A 16,807-nucleotide genomic window follows, 5' to 3' on the forward strand; every position below is an offset into this window, starting at 1 on the left:
CCTTGGGCAGGCTGCAGCATGTTATGCTGCTTAAGACGAAGCTCCCATGGGCGAACATAAGGGGGATTATGTTCTTTAGGCATGGGAGTGTGGTCCTGGCGAAAGGAAAAGGGGAGTTTTAGAGGCAGATTCCTTTAGTCATTGAAGATCTGTGGCTGAGGCTGTCCCCCTTCCTGTTCAAAGGGCTGCAGTGGCGCCAAACTCGCTTTCCCAGGTTCCACTGCAGCAGAGACCCCGCCTCCAGAGCCCGTCTGCAGACGACTTTCGGCTCTGCGCCGGTCGCCGCCTCCAATTCCCGGCATGCCGCGCGCGTGGGGCTGGCACGTAGACTCCATTTCCCAGCCTGCCCCGCGCCTCGGTCAGGACGTGCCGGCGCCTATAAGAGCCAGAGCGCTGCGGCCGGAGCCTATTGTTAGCCGGAGCCGGGGCGGTTCTGGGCGTCTGCTACCGGGGACGCCCGAGTTGCTGGAGCCGCCCGCCCTCCGCCGCCTGCCGGCCGACCTGCCCACCCGCCCTCCCTCCCAGCCCTGCCGCCCTGGGAACTCCCCGACCGTCGCCGCGGGCCCGGGACTCGCTATCTCCTCTCTCCTTCCCACCCGGGCTAGGGCGGCGGCGGCGGCGGCAGCGGGGGCGGCAGAGATCATCACGGGAGGAGGCAGCTGCGGCGGGGCCGGTAATGGGCCTGGGGGTGCGGGGCGGAGGGTGCCGCCTCGTCCTTTCTCGGGATCGGCCCTCGGGCGGCTGTGGAGGAGTGGTCAACCCAGAGCAGCGCGGATGGAGGGGTCAGAAATGAGGGAGGCTCGGACGGGAGCGGTCGGGGGGCGGGGAGCCAGGGCGCCGCCGGGAAGGGAAAGAGTCGGGAGAGGCGTGGGAGCTAGGGGCACGGAGGACGCGGGCCCGGACTGCGGGGGCAGCTCGGGGGAGACCGATGGGCGGCTTGGAAGCTGGCAGGATTGCGGATGAGGGTTGAGTTCGGAATGGAGTGGAGATGATGTAGGATGGAGGGAAGTGAAGGAAGGGGAGGGCGGATAGAGGAAAATGTGGGAGGAGTGGTTGGGAATTTGTGAGTAGCAGGCAGGAAAGGATGAGGAAGCCTGGGCAGGGGCTGCAGACGATTGGAATGAGCGGGAAGGTTAGCAGGAATCAGAGACATGGGCCGGGAGCTGAAGGGTTCAGCAGGGGTGTCCATTAAAGGGAACTGATGCCTTCATGTCCTTTCAGCTCAGGTTCCTGATGTCTCCCATTTTTCTGGCGTTGTGGGAGAAAACGAAAGCATCACTTGCCCTGGTTGCTAGCTTGATCATTTTTCACAGGCCCAAACATGCAGCTGACTGCCATCCATCCCTCTTAGTGCCATGGTCTTGATTTAGCCTTTTAAAGGGGTTAGAGTGGCAGTGTGACACACAAATCGTTCTTCAATATGAAATGTTAGAAGTTCTCCCCAAGAGACACAGTGTCCTCTTGTCCTGCAGTTTTCAGTTTAAGGTAAAGCCATAGTTGATTCAGATTTTCATTTTCTTTTCTGACTTTACATCTTGCTAATCTCCAAAGCCAGGAGGATGTTGGTGTGTGCCAGAGTTATAAATGACTGGATATCCTTGAGAGTTAATGGTTCCTGCAGCATCACGTTCCCGGTCTCCCACAAAGATCTTGTGTCCTCCCTACCACGGTAGTTCAGACATGGAAAGCCAAATTCTAACCGTGTGTTAGTGAATGGGTAAAAAAACAAAAAACGGAGTGAGGGTTAGAGGGCTTCCTTAAAATACCTAGTTTAAACAGTATGTTTGCACTCAAGCACTTTCTAAGTTCATGATCCTGGTAATCACAAGGACACATGGATCCATGAAATTCATAGTATTTGAGAATCAACCGCAATATCTTGTAAAAGGGGAAACAGGTCAGGTCATCTTACTCAGGTTTATCCAAACACTTAGCAGCAAGGCTGCCTTCTTCCTCTAGCCCAGCTACAGAAGATAACCCCGACAATCTTACCAGAGATTTTGGTCCCTTGACCTTTAGCAGAAGGCTGGGTTCCAGTGGAGTGAAGAGGCTTTCTCCTGTGAGCTATACCTTGTCTTATTATTTTATACTCAAGAGAGAGGCTTTCATTACCCAAACTTTGCAAATACATTTTGAATCCACAGGACTTTTTTCTGGGCAGCCCCTCTTTTGCTAGTCTCACATAAGCTGTATTTTTTATTTTGTTTCGTTTTTTGGGAGGTTGTAATAGGAATCCTACAGGTCTGAAAAGGCTTAGCTCTAGTACTAAAATGCACATACGCTATAGATCTTTATTTGGTGCTAGGCTCGTATGTTCTGTATACTGTGGATATGCTGTATTTCATACACCTTTGGGAAACATTCAGCTAGAAACACTTGAGAAAAGACCATAAGGCATGTAGCCAGAAAGTGTCCGCTGACCTTTCATTTCACTGGCATTAAAAAGCTTTTATAGGGGTTTGCATTATTTTCTCCAAAAGCGTTTGTTGTTTGAGTTGGTCATTTTGACAGTTAACTGTCAGTTACGGCCTGCATTTCCCGTCTCACCCTCAGTATTTCTGTATGGCTTCAAGTGGTTGGAGTATAACTCACAAGCGTTTCCCTGGAACACAGGCATTGACCCTCTGCCAGCGAATGGCTGAGAGAGGTGGGAATGACTGATTTCAAAATGTGGTTTGAAGAGTGGTTGATGTGATGAACTGGAAAGTGTGGGACCTATTCTGGTTGTTTCTGTTGCAAAGAAAGTTCTCTTCAGGCCACTGTGGAAGTGGATGGGAGGTTTGTTGTTGGTGCCCAATGAGTATCTTTTTCTGACAAGTCAAGTTCACACCAGAGTTGGACAAGGAAGGCTGGGTTGAAATTTAAATTTATACTGGTTGTCAGGACAGAATCGATGGGTTAGATATATATATAGTGGAATGAATGTCAGAGAAAGTGATGCAGACAGATCCTGGGTAGGGTGAGGAGAGCTCAGTCAGTATGCACATTACTTACCTATAGCCAATGGGTTCAGATGATTCTCTGGCATTTTAAGGAAAATACCTTTCTCCTAGGTTTCACATCTTTTTTCTTTTCTTTTCTTTCTTTCTTTCTTTTTTTTTTTTCCTCTTTCTTACCTCCCTCTTATCATTGCCCAGAAGCCACTATTCCAGGAGTGGAAGTGGGGAAGACATAGAGAAAAGGGTGAAGGAGAATGGAGCAGCCAGCAATCCTTGCTGCACCAGAAGAAGTGATACCCCTGAGGGCAGCTGGGTTAAGACAGAATTTTAATAATAAAGATGATTTTGGACCAAACCCAACCTCATGCAGGGCTTAAAGAGAAATATTCAAAGGGAAGCCACACTACTGGAAGCAAAGGGACACTGGAAGAAAGAACAGGACTGCACATTTGCCTCCAGTCGTGAAGCCCTGTATGCTTCCAGACTGAGGAAAAAGCCACTTTCCCAGTAGCAACACTGGACATCTCAGTTAAAACTGAATTGGACTTAGGCCCTTTCTGAGAAAGCAGATTTTCAGCTCAGTCTGAGTTTTCATGTGGTTTATAAGGTTTTTTTTAAGTGGGGAGGAAAAATTCAATTCGGTGGTCAACATTATTCTCTTTTTTATCCCACCCACATAAGTTCTCAGTTGTAAAGATTACCGACCCCCATCATCGAATGGAATGAGAAATTTGTTAGTTAAGAGGTATCTTTAAACCCAGCTGAAATCTTACCCCATTAAAAGGTCCTTGGCTCTCTCCATTCTTAATATGTCCTAGGAATGTGACCTCTAATGGTAAGATCAGTAACCTGAAGAACGGAATTGACACTTTGGGTTCCTTTTTAAATTTAATTACAATTCTTATCAAGTACTTGATTTTTTTTCTTTTTTTCCTCCCTGGCCAAATTTATTTCAGGAATATGCTTGTCTGAGACCTACGATGGTTGAGGTTTCTTAGGTACATCTTGTGACTCGAATGTAGAATCCTGATGAGATCTGGGTAGACAGATCAGGAAATATCTTCCCTCGAGTACTTACTAGGTCTGGTTGACTCTGTAGAGCTGACCCAAGAGCAGGCAAATTGCTTCCGAGAGACACAGTCCAGCAGACCAGCTCTGTAGCAGGCAGCTCTTGACACCACAGTATATTCTGGGCAGCTGCTGTGCAGTAATGCAGCCCTGTCTTTCTGGGCAGTGTTGTTATTCCTGCTGCATAATTAGCAACTAGTGAGATCATAGTCTGCGGAGATTCTGGCATTAGTGAGGCAAAGCAGGGAGGCTTCATGTCATCCCATGTGGCTCCGCCTCTGACAGCATTTCTGTCAAGCAGATTCATCTTCTTGGGAACTTAAGTCCAAAGGTGGAGAAGGAGAAAGATTTGTCCCTGCGAAGTGGCCTCTCCCGGACTCGTGTGTGTGCATGACGTGTTGAAAGCTCTGCCTGCCATATTGACGACACCAGAGTCAACTGTCACTTCTTTTGCTATTTCTTTTCCCCTTGCCGGCTTCTTTACGGAGGGCTAAGATGGTGACTCTAGGTTTTCCTCGCACACGGGTCGATGATAGGCCAGCTGAGCCCTATTTTACGGAGCTCTATGAAATTGGAAAAGAGTCTGGGTTTTGAAGGCAGCGCAGATTCTAATCTTCAGTCCATTCTTTAGAACCGAATTTGACCCTTCTAGGAGCCTGGCGAGAAAGGTCACCCTTGTGAAGATCTGGATAAATTGTTTCCCTGGCTTCTGATATACTCTGAACCTTAGATCCTAGAGCAGTATTTCCCAAAGTGCGTTCCAAGAATCACTTGCCCCCCTGAGACACTCTGGAAACAAAGCGCTCCATAATCGGGTGTGGGGACCCCTGCGCTATGTTTGCTCTCACCCTTTGCCATGCTCATTAGCAGCTAGTTTAAAGCCTCCAAGCTGTCCTCTCATAAGCACTTTTCTAAGCTATTTGGACACAGAGGTCCTATTTCCATGTAAAGCTATTAATATCCATGGAACTAGTTGATTTAATATATACACTTTGGGAAAAGCCAGGCTAAATTTTCACTAGGAAAAATAATTGGATCTAGTCTAGGTTTAGGCACAGCCTAATTCTGCCTGTGGTCCCCAGCCCCTCCTGCTGGCCCCTTGGAGAGCGCTCCTGTGTGAGCACAGGAGAGCTACCATTATCCCCGGGCTAATGAAACCCAGAGCCCAGCTGGCTTGGAGCCAGAGGCCTTCACTCTGCTCGGAAAGGTGCCACTGTTACTCATCTCATTATTCTGTGAGTGACTGAGACTGGAGGGGCTGAAGGGAAGTAAAAGTAGGAGAACGTTGGCCAGAGTAAGTAGAGAAATGACCTAGTCTCGCGAGACCGGACATCAGTGCTAGCTCAGGGGCTGACTTTCTTCATTTGGAGAGCTGTGCGTATAGACTCGGGAGGGGTCTGGCTCAGGACAGGAATGCTGATTCCTCCTTTTCCCCTGGGCAGAATCCTAATGTACCTGGCTAACTGGTGGTGAGCAGGGGCTTTGGGGCCAACGTGGTGGGCTCCCCAAGGAAACCCCTTTGAAACCAATGGATGCATTCACGGGCTCGAGTCTCAAGAGGAAGTTTGATGATGTGGATGTGGGCTCATCAGTTTCCAACTCAGATGATGAGATCTCCAGCAGTGACAGTGCTGACAGCTGTGACAGCCTCAATCCTCCTACAGCTGCCAGCTTCACGCGTGAGTGAGCCCCTCCACCCCGCCTCCGCCCACGTCCTCTGAGTGGCAGAGCCCACTGCAGTCCTTGAGACAGCTTCTCTCTGCCTGGGGGCTTTTCCACTCTTGGCCCAACCTCACTCTTTGGAGGACTTTATCGCTCTAATATCATAGACCTAGGTCCGACTTATTCTAGCTGATTTTTCCTATGCTGTGGTTTATAGGTCCCCAGAATGGGCTGAATTAAACTGAAGAAGGAGAAGTCCAGGATTCTCCCTTTACCCACCAGAGTCCCACACAATTGTAGCTCTGGAAGGACATAAATGCGGCCTGGACAACCAGGGCAGCTCCGGATTTCTTAATTCTAATGGTTCCGTTAATTTCTTGGAAAGAACTTCTGATTCTGTAGATCAGAAGTTGCCTATGGACCAGATCTGGCCCACTGCCCATTTTTGTAAATAAAGTTTTATTGGCACACCGCCACACACACTGTAATTGCTTTCATGCTACGGTGGCAGAGTTGAGTAGTTGCAGCAGAGACCTCATGGCCAGCAGAGCCTGAAGTATTTGCTGTCTGGCCCTTTAAAGAAGAAGTACACCACCCCCCAGCTATAGATAACACTGTCCGGTAGAATTTTCTGTTATGATAGAAATGTTCTATATCTGCACCGCCCAGTATGGTAGCCAGTAGCCATGTGTAGCTATGAGCATTTGAAATGCGATCGGTGTAACTGAGGAGCTGAATTTTACATTTTATTTTGAATTATTATTTTAAATTGCCACGTGTGGCTAGGGGTTGTCGTATTGGACAGTGAAGCCATATAGATTGTTACATCCTGAAAAGATCACCTAGAGATCCTCTTCCCAGCTGATGTCTAAAATTAGCCCTTGTGGTCATCCGTCTGGGTGGAGTCAGTCTGGAGGCGGTGGTACGGACCAGCTGAGGTTCGGGGTCCCTCCCGGCTGTGCACGGATGGTGGGAAGACAGCAGGGTCTTGAGGTACAGAGAGTGCGTTGGACAAGAGTTGAGAAAGAACAAGGACCCGAGGCTGGCCGTTTCGGGGTTGGTAAAACCGCTCTGTGCTTCTTCTCAGCCACATCCATCCTCAAGCGGCAGAAGCAGCTGCGGAGGAAGAATGTACGCTTTGACCAGGTGACCGTGTACTACTTCGCCCGGCGCCAGGGTTTCACCAGTGTGCCCAGCCAGGGTGGCAGCTCGCTGGGCATGGCCCAGCGCCATAACTCCGTACGCAGCTACACGCTCTGTGAGTTTGCTCAGGAGCAGGAGGTGAACCATCGGGAGATTCTTCGTGAGCACCTGAAGGAGGAGAAACTCCATGCCAAGAAGATGAAGGTGCCTAAGGGGTCTGGGGTCTGGGTGCTTAACTGTGTGCCAAGATAAAGTGGGAAACCGTTCTGGGCTCCTGATGATTTATTTATTCTTTTTAATTTGACTGTTACCCTTGGCATGTAGAGATTCCAGCAAGAAGTGCGAAGCCTCAGGTTTGGAATCACATCTCAGTCTGAGACGCCATTCTTTTTGCCTCTGGTGGGGAGTCTACACAAGAGAGCAAAATGGCTTCCCTAGAATTCCCTACCCTCGCCGCCTCAGCAAATTTTTTAAAAGTTTAAGGTGCGAATACCTGAAGACATTCAAGTCCGCCACCCTTGGAACTCAAGGAGGCACACTGTTTCAGTTTCTTGTCACATGACTGTCTGTTGTCCCCGTGCACAGAACAGGTTTTCTCCGACAGACCCTGCTGTTTCTGTAACCCCCGTCACCTCTAGGTGGTGGTCTTTTGGGTGTAAACAACAGCATTACCAAATAGCTCTTTCGGTTTCGGTGGTACTGGGCCTGCCATCTGATGCCACACCAGCTCTTCCAAGTTTAGGAGGAGAGTGGGGCCGCGAGACGACCCATCTCTACCAGGATGGCTCTTTACGGCTACCCATTTGCTCTCGGCACTGCTTGGCATGCCGCAGCCATACTTCCTACCAGGCCGCAGAAATCCCCCCCCCACGCCCCCCCGAGTTCCTAGTTCCAGATTTGGAGAACACTGCTTTCAGCCCGGCCAAGTTTCTTGTGGGCCCAAAGCTGCATTATTTCCAGGGTTGTGGGTGAAATCCTAACGGGCCACACCAGAATGAGCTGTGGTTGGAGAACTGAGGGCAGAGGATGTGGACTAACGGCACCTCACTCCTTTCTCCGTCTGACAGCTATGTCTCCTTCCCGCAGCCTGGCCCCAGAGCCTCCCAGCTGTTTTTCTAACTGGAATGACATTGAGGCGTCCCTTTCTTGTGTCTGAGGAATTCCGTCACTGACCCTATCACCTTCCTGCTGCCATAGCAACAGCGGGGGAAATAAACACTGTTCTCATCATTTACAGTGAAGGCTTCTCCTTTGCCTAGAAGAATCTCCTTCCTAGATCCGGTAGAGGGATGACCTGTGAAAGCGCAATTCCATCCTGTTCTGTGGCCTCCCTTGTCAGAGGTCTAGGGACAAGCTAGGCAGGCTCAAGGCTGACACAGGACGCCCACTCCGTAGCCGATTTAGTGAGCAGCGGCAGTAGTGACAACTAATACATCTTTCTGTGTCAAGAGAAAACCCTTACTTTACCCTCCCCGGGTCGTTTTCTCTTTTCTTAGAAATCTTTCCTATCTTTAGTACTCTCCAGGGGAGGCTGTTGATCTAAGAAATACATCTTTCGCATCTCCCATGTGCCATCTAATATTTTCCTTTTTAGGCTGTCCCCCCCGCCCCCCCCCCGCCAGCCCTCCCCAGAAAAGCTCCTGGTGCTCTGTAGCTTTAATGACCTATACTTTTTCTAATACTTTCATTATTTTTTTTTAAATTTTGGCCTTTTATTCACACGGAATTCATTATTAAGGGTAGTATGACTTGGGAATCCAACTTTACTGATTTATTTTTCAGAAGAATATCCAGTTACCCCAATATCATTTAATGACCAGAGGACTCTCTTTCTCACTTGATTTGAAATGCCGCCTCTATCGTGTTATACGAATACGTGGGTTTCTTCCTATTGCATCTCTGATCTCTTTCCCTTGAGAGGACAGCAGGAGGGAGGGTGCTTAGGAGGGGGCCATCCCCGGCAAAACAGGCGGGAGCAGTCCCAAGGTCAGCAGAAGGGCCCCTCATCGTGAGTCCGCCTGGTACATAAATAACAGACCAGGAAACGCCCAGAAGCACCACCGTATTTGTCCCCTCTCTCTCCCACCTCCCCACAAACAAACAAAAACAGGTGTGGGGCTGATTAGCTGAGTCTGTTGCATCATCTCTCTCCCAGGAGTTGTTCCTTTACTAGCACTAATCTGTGGCTGGGTCTGATGAAATAAACCAGCCCCTCCAGGAGCTTGGCTCTCATCCTCCTAGTAGCTTCCAGAGCTCTGGGAATCACGAAGTCTCGTTTTCTTTCCTTGAATTCTCCAGTGAGTTTTCAAAACTCATTCAGCCAGATTGTCTTCAACCTGTCCTGCCACGAAGACTCCTTTTCCTGGTTCTCTGTCCTTCTTAGCCCAGAGAATCCAGATTTCTGCCCATAGATAGTACCTCAGTATTATATATGCCACCCTACTTCACAGACAGCTTTTCTCTGAAATCAAAGAAAAAGAATTAGAAAGGAGAACGAATATATTCTAGGCTATGGGTTGGAAGTGAGGGCTCTCTTTGATAGCCGTTAAATAATTTGGTCATTTTTTTTCTCCTCCCAGTGAAATGAAGCTCTTCTTGTGTATGCAGATAATTCTTCACACTGTGGGGATTCAGGTTCATTGACAAAGACCTGGTAGCCTTGTACTGCACTTTAGTGTACTCTTCTTCCCAGAATGTGGTTTTGGGTCCTTTGGGGTGCAGAGGGAAGGGTGTTTTGCAAGGTTATCTGTACATCCAAGGAACGTGCAGCCATTGATAGACCTCCTCCTCCCTGTGTTAGAAGGCAAGTTAGCTGAAGTTACAGGACACAGGTCTGGGGATGGAGGGTATGTTTGTCTTCTAGGAGGGAAGATGAGACACGGGCTTTGAGAAACTTTGATCTGGAAAGGTGATAGTCCCTGTGTTGACAGGGAGGTGTTAGAGCCACATAAGCCTTCCTGCCTTCCTGCTCTACATTTATTCTCTTCCAACTATCCAGTGTGGGAGCGACTAGCCACATGTGGCTACTTATACTTAATTAAAACAAAATAAAATTAAAAAGGTCCCCTTCTGCTCTGCATTAGCCGCATGTACAGTGCTCATCAGCCACGTGTGCTACGAGCAGCCCGGATCTTGCCCTCCTCGCAGGAAGGTCAGCTGGGCTCTGCTGCTCGAGGTGCCCAGAGTAGGAGGAGCCTGCTGAGAACACTCGAGGCTAACCTCTCCTTCCTGTCTCTGGCAGCTGACCAAGAATGGGACAGTGGAGTCAGTGGAGGCCGATGGCCTGACCCTGGATGATGTTTCAGATGAAGATATTGATGTGGAAAACGTGGAGGTGGATGATTACTTCTTCCTGCAGCCCCTGCCCACCAAACGGCGACGAGCCTTGCTGAGGGCTTCAGGGGTCCACCGCATTGATGCTGAAGAGAAGCAAGAACTTCGAGCCATCCGCCTGTCACGGGAAGAGTGTGGTTGTGACTGTCGCCTGTATTGTGACCCAGAAGCATGTGCCTGTAGTCAGGCTGGGATTAAATGCCAGGTCAGTCCAAGTTGGCCTGAGATGGTAGATCTACTGTAGAGGCTGGGGGATGTGATGTGGGTACCAAGGAACACGGGAGGCTGCCCATCATCCGTGGGTGGATTCCCCATTACTGGGAACACTCCCTGGTTCCACTGCCCTCCTCCACCAAGGAAAAACACGAAGCATGGCAGGATTCCTAGGCTGGGGAGGTAGCAATTAGCTTTCCTGTGTTTCTCACCTCAGAAGTGATAAGAAGCAGCTATCAGCAAATGGGAGAACATGGGTTAGTATGTTTAACATTAGTAACTGTTCCTTGAATATTGACTAATTTCATGAGCTGAAAGGAAGCAGAGAGATGAGGTGAGGCCTTTAGATTTTATCTTGCAAACACTCACAGGACCTCTACTCCAGTTCTGTAAAACTCAAAATAATTCTTGGCTTCTTATAATTCAGGATCGGACTTGGCCTGGCAGAGCTTTAAGTCCAGTGTCTTGAAAGATGGAAGACATCATCCCTTAGCCTGACAAGGGACAGTTTAGCAGGCGTATCTCCATTGAAAACAGCAGTACCATCCCAAAGGACGAAATTTATTTGGAACTTGTATACTGAGGATGTGGGTGCTGAGTCCTTGTGGTTGAATGTATCCTAATGAACCTTTTCTTTCTTATTTTTAGGTAGGTAATAGCTGTAGCAGATCTGGCCAAATACTGCTTTTCAGACTGAAGTCCCATAATGAATCAGTCTGTTATACAGTCCTGAGAATAGTCCTCAGAATTGGACTGCTCCTAAGAACTGGAATGGAGAGTTCTAGAAGTTGTTACCATAGGAAGATATTGTGTATTTGTATATACATATTTGCTTATATTTTTTATTTTATTTTTGGTATATGTGGGCTTCTTTCCTTTTTGGGGTCCAAAAGGGAGATACGGAGGCAGAGAGGATTTCCTTCCCAGATGTTCTGGTCTGTAAGTTAGTTATCTTAGTAACTGCTCCAGACCTAAACTGGTCAACCGTCAGGGGAAAATGAAGCAGGTGGTGAAAAGCTGGCCATGATTACGTTTGAACCGTCATTATAGCACCCTAGCAAAACTAAGGCACTTTCGCTTAGTTTCCCTAGGATATATTGCTTTGGACCAGCTAGATCTTCTACTTCCTTTCCCTCTCATTGCAGAAGGCAGTAGGCTTGGGCCCCAGCCTTTGTTTTCTCAATAAACTAGGTAAGTTCTCGAAAAGTCTCTGAGGCACAGAAATTTCTTCTACTCTGAGAACTGTCAGCATTCAGAGAGGTATCTCTGGACTTTTTAACTGGAAAGACCCTTTAACAGGATTTTTGGCTACATTTTATTTGGAAGAGGAAACAAAACCCTGGAGAGATAAAGGACCTTCTTTTTTTTTTTTTTTTAAGATTTTGAGAGAGAGACAACACAAGCAGGGGGAGGGGCAGCAGGGGAGGGAGAGGGACAAGAAGACTCTGTGCTGAGTGCGGAGCCTGCTGCAGGGCTCGATCCCATGACCCTGAGATCATGGCCTGAGCCTAAACCAAGAGTCGGATGCCTAAGTGACTGCACCGCCCAGGGGCCCCCGAGATAGAGGCCCTTCCTGAGGGCACACTGCTACTCGGCGGCTGTGCCGGCACTGAAATGCAGGCGGTCTGGTAACTATCCCCTGGTGCCGTTAGGTCGCGCTGCGCGTTCCGTTTGTTCCCGGTTGTTCCTCTTTGAAGAAGACCTCAAATCCCAGCCGCCCGTGTTTGCCAGCTCCTGTCTCCTAGCCCCGTCCTGAAATCCGGTGGTCTCATCTTCCCTCAACCTTCTTGTCCTCTCCTCAGGTGGATCGCATGTCCTTCCCATGCGGCTGTTCGCGGGATGGCTGTGGGAACATGGCTGGGCGCATTGAGTTTAATCCGATCCGGGTGCGGACTCATTACCTCCACACCATCATGAAGCTGGAGCTGGAGAGCAAGCGGCAGGTGAGCCGCGCACCGGCCCCAGATGAGGAGCCGTCCCCCACGGCCAGCTGCAGCCTGACGGGAGCACAGGGCTCGGAGACACAGGACTTCCAGGAGTTCCTCGCTGAGAACGAGACGGCAGTGATGCACCTGCAGAGCGCGGAGGAACTGGAGCGGCTCAAGGCAGAGGAAGATTCCAGTGGCTCTAGCGCCAGCCTGGACTCCAGCATAGAGAGCCTGGGCGTGTGCATCCTGGAGGAGCCCCTGGCTGTTCCCGAAGAGCTGTGCCCCGGCCTGACCGCCCCCATTCTCATCCAGGCCCAGCTGCCCCCCGGCTCCTCGGTCCTGTGTTTTGCCGAGAACTCAGACCACCCCACCGCCTCAGCAGTGAACAGCCCGTCCTACTTGAACAGCGGGCCCCTGGTCTATTATCAGGTGGAGCAGAGGCCCGTGCTGGGGGTGAAAGGAGAGCCCAGTACCGAAGAAGTCCCAGCCTCTTTCCCCAAGGAGAAGGATCTGAATGTCTTCTCTCTCCCTGTTACCTCACTGGTGGCTTGTAGCCCCACAGACCCAGCTGCCCTGTGTAAATCGGAAGTGGGGAAAACGTCCACTCTAGAAGCGCTAGTGCCCGAAGCTTGTAGCCCTGAGGAGCCTGAGGATGAAGACTTCCGCCCCTCGTGGTCCCCCTCGAGCCTCCCCTTCCGCACGGACAACGAAGAGGGCTGTGTGGTGGAGAAAGGCTCACAGCAGAGTGAGGACAGGCCCCCTGAAGATTCTTCCCTAGAACTCCCTCTGGCAGTGTGACGCGGGGACGGAGATTCTGCCTCTTACCCATTCTCTATTTATTCCCTTATTTTATCTAACACCATTTCAAAACAAAACTGTAGAAGCAGCTGCTACTCCCATGTTATTTTATTGGGGTCTCGGGGGGGGGAATGGGTGGGAAAGAATTGTTTGTAAAAGTATTTTTTAAAGGGTAAACAGAACCAAGGAGACCAGTCCCAGCTTGATCTGGGGAGAGTCTTGGGGCAGAGGAGGCTGCACAGTGCTGAATACTGAGCTTTCTGGGCCACTGGAACAAAGAATGAGGATCTCACAGGAGAAGCTGAGTAATTCAAGCAGCTATTCTTTATGTAGGGACCAGAATACAGTAATTTGAACAGCATGGCAAAGCCCCTTCTCCTTTCCTGAGCTCCAGGTGGGGTACAAGCTCATTTTCTCATCAGTCACCCTGATACCCCACTTTGGTGTATCATCATCAGCTGGAATATTATCTGGTCAAATCTAGAGGGGAGTGGATAGAAGGGTCTCTGCTTCTGTAGAAAACCAGGATTTATAAAAATTTAACCTGCCTTCCCTGGCCCGCCTACTTGGTAAATAAGTTAATATTTGACATGTTTGGTGTTCTCTGACCTGTTCCCCACACTGGGGATTCCTGGTCTGTAACTTGAATTATTTCTTTCACATGTTCTTAGGTACTAGAGTTAAACTTGTCTATTTATCTTCTTTCCCCCCTCCTTCCTTTTCCCTTGAAGAAAAAGCTAGATTGGCTGGGGATGTGGCCTAAAGAGCCGGAGTTTTCTGTCTGTGTCTAACGCCGGCTCTGTCAGGCGGCTTTAGGCTGGGACTCCCACGTCCTATGGGAGGCGTACATGGAGCACTAACTATGTCCAAAAGAGGCAGCAGGGACAGGCTGCTGTCTGGAAAGACTTTATTTGTGCCACGCTTGCTTTTTCACCCAGGTTTTTCTCCCACTCTGGGAGGTTTGAGCTTTAAAGGAACATAGGATGTGGTAATCTAAAGTCACCGACTAATTTTTGTTTTTTCTGTATCTACCCTCGTGGTCCTTGGATGTACAGGGTTGGAGAGTTTTTATACTGTTCCTGTCCACACAGGTTCCCCCCCCCCAGCCCCAAGAACTGCAAATGTTTATTGGATCCCTCCATCTTGATATGTAAAAACTGGAAGGCAAACTAATTCTTAAACGCAGCTCCCAGGTTCCAAAGAATTCAAGTTCCGACTCTAACCTTTGAGATCTATAAAGTGGGACTCAAATTCAGTTCTTACCTCTATGGGGGGACACGGCTCCTGTTCCTCTTATGTCCAGCTTACGTTCCAGGATGTGCTCCACTGAACACCATGGAATTCTTTTTATGAACAGTTCTCTCTGCCTCCCTTTGGAGGCAGGAGGGAGCAAATCACTCTTCTCTAGTACCCTTTACATCATGCTTCACTTCTGGTATGGTTTATTAACCAGCAAAGCAAGTGAAAACCTTTTTGGTTTTGGTGGGGGAGAGAACTCTTCCCACTTACCTTGCTCACCAAGCCTTTTCTCGGGGGCCGTTAAAGCACCCTTTATGTAGGTCCCGGCAGCAGTTCACCTATCAGATCTCTCACCTGAGCCTGCGAGGCCTTGTACTTCAACAGATACATCTTTTAACCTAGTCTGCCTCTCCTGTTCATTCCCGGTTTTGCTTGGTTTTACATTTGGAGGGGAGTTCTTAAGTACAGGACCTTGTCTCCCCCCCCATCCTCTAGCCTCACAAAACAGTCTTAAGTACCTGAGATCTAGACACTCTCCCAAGCTGAGCACCACTCTCCCACGTTCGGCTGGCCCCTTGAATACGCGACTGAAGCTTCACTGCAAATTCGACTCTGGAGAAGAATCTTCCTGAAAGTTTGTGTTGGAAGGGGAGGGTGGGCTTTATACATTCCCTCCTTAGGAAGGCTCCAGCCTCACCTAGGAGGTGGATTCCAGCTGCTCAATAAGAAGACACTTTAGCCTTTGGGATCAAACAAAGAATCTGAATCTAATTGTCAAACTGACTGCCAACCCCCAAGATAATTTGGTTTTTCTGAAAAACTAGTTTCTTCACTTGATCTTAGCCAAAAGGCCAAGAAGCGGTATCTGAAAAACCAGTTTCTTAATCCAAGTCCATCCCTCCATTAACTCAACAATTCTGACTCCTGCTGATCCCAAGTTTTTTAATGCTGAATATTAACACTGAGCATTAATCGTCTTGTCAAGCAAAGGGCCTTTTCTACAACCTAGTCCATATCGTTTCTGGTGCTACCTGAGCTGGACAGAATTCTGGCTCACGGTTGCTAGAAAAGCTAAGCCTGGGCCTCCTGTGATCAGGAGCAGATGGCTTCGGTCCCGCTCAGTCTAGGCCTAGATAAAAGAAATCTCGTATTATTCCAACTCATTATTTTCCAGTTTCCTTTCTCACATACTGTATACAGGTAGTATTTTCAATGTGAATCCAAAGCTTGTCTGGTTCTCTGAAAAGAATTTTTTTTTTTTTTGCCTTTTAGGTCCTTTACATTGTGATAATGCTGTATTTAAAGAGACTATTTAAATGTAATATTAAAGAAATACTCAAAAGAATGGCGTGTTATTCTTTATCTTGGCAGGCTTGTTAACTTGTTAGAGAAAGGGTGTTTCTCTAGCATCATATATAGAACTAATTAGGTCAGTTAGAGATTAATGTTAACAACATTATGGTGGAAAAACAGAACATTCTCTTTGGAGCACCAAGAGCTTGACTTGCATCATATGCCCTTATGTACCTCTTCAGCTGAAGCAGGCCTTGATCCTGCCCTTTTGAAGCTTTTCCCTTTCTGTAGTCCCTACTCTGGGGGCTCATTTGTTAATTCCAAATTCTCTATTCCTTTTTACCATCTTAAAGTCCAGCAAAGAGGATCAACGTCAAATCAGATCCCTCAGAACTTCCATCCCATCAGAAGCTTCTATTCCAACCACCTACCTCCCCCATTAGTTAGATTTGTCAGTCTTGTCAAAGGAGCTTTAGCAAAATAATTAGAGTATGCATAAGTCATTTCCAGCAACTGGTTTCAGGCAGTCTTTACTTGGATTTAAAACAGTGCTTCATGCATTTACAATAAGTTACTACAGGTCAATGATGTACACAGACAAAAGCTAACCCCAACTTACTCACACTGCAGGCCTCTCCGGTCTCCCAGGCGGGGCAGTGATTAGTACCTCAGAGGCTTAATCCGTGGCCCAGAGAAGGTGGCCACCGTCCCGTTAGAGCTGGCCTGCCGCAGCGCAGTACGGGTAGCAGAGCTGAAGCTCCTTAGGGGCTGCACCACAGTGCAGGAATTAAGATGGAGGGGGGTGAAGGCTATAAACATGGGAAGGGGCAAGGAGCACTTGTGTTTCCTTTTATCTTTTCCATTAGAAAATTCCCATATATGAATAACTATTTGCTTAAAAAAAAAAAAAAAAAAAGATGGTCAAAGATTTGGAAAGGAAAGGGAGTGGTTAACCCAGTGAGGGGACCAAAAACAAAACCCAAAAAAACAAAAACCTATTTTTGGTCATCACAAAAAGGATTGAGGGCAGCATCGAAGTACACGCATAGACGTAAATGCTCCAATTTCAACAGTGCCGTTGCCCTCACCAGCCAGAAACTGTAACGAAAACGCAGCTCCAAGACTACGGCAGTGGCTGAGCCCTGGGCCAGATGAGGCTTCCCACCTGGGGCACAAGCTCACTTCCTAGGC

General features: G+C 48.6%; 1 protein-coding gene across 2 annotated transcripts; it reads left to right on the forward strand.

The window, feature by feature from the left end:
- Nucleotides 1-431: 431 nt before the first annotated feature.
- Nucleotides 432-13,191, forward strand: CSRNP2 (cysteine and serine rich nuclear protein 2). 2 transcript variants are annotated; one of them, XM_032420553.1, is made up of 5 exons: nt 432-673; nt 5,450-5,686; nt 6,757-7,016; nt 10,054-10,350; nt 12,161-13,191. In XM_032420553.1, exons 2-5 carry the CDS (start codon nt 5,536-5,538, stop codon nt 13,082-13,084), a joined length of 1,632 nt encoding a protein of 543 aa, XP_032276444.1. In that variant the 5' UTR covers nt 432-673; nt 5,450-5,535; the 3' UTR covers nt 13,085-13,191. The 2 variants fall into 2 exon arrangements, with proteins under 2 accessions (XP_032276444.1, XP_032276443.1); XM_032420552.1 differs by lacking the exon at nt 432-673 and adding an exon at nt 680-782.
- The last annotated feature ends 3,616 nt before the right edge of the window (nt 13,192-16,807 follow it).

This window comes from Phoca vitulina, unplaced genomic scaffold, assembly GCF_004348235.1.
Source record: "Phoca vitulina isolate PV1807 unplaced genomic scaffold, GSC_HSeal_1.0 scaffold23, whole genome shotgun sequence".
NCBI lineage: Eukaryota > Metazoa > Chordata > Mammalia > Carnivora > Phocidae > Phoca > Phoca vitulina.

What these genes read in the sequence shown, in the direction of transcription:
- CSRNP2 (XM_032420553.1), top strand. Translation starts at nt 5,536, where the DNA reads ATGGATGCATTCACGGGCTCGAGTCTCAAGAGGAAGTTTGATGATGTG. An exon ending in TACAGCTGCCAGCTTCACGC is followed by an intron (nt 5,687 to 6,756) that starts GTGAGTGAGCCC and finishes GCTTCTTCTCAG; the next exon opens with CCACATCCATCCTCAAGCGG. An exon ending in AGGCTGGGATTAAATGCCAG is followed by an intron (nt 10,351 to 12,160) that starts GTCAGTCCAAGT and finishes TCCTCTCCTCAG; the next exon opens with GTGGATCGCATGTCCTTCCC.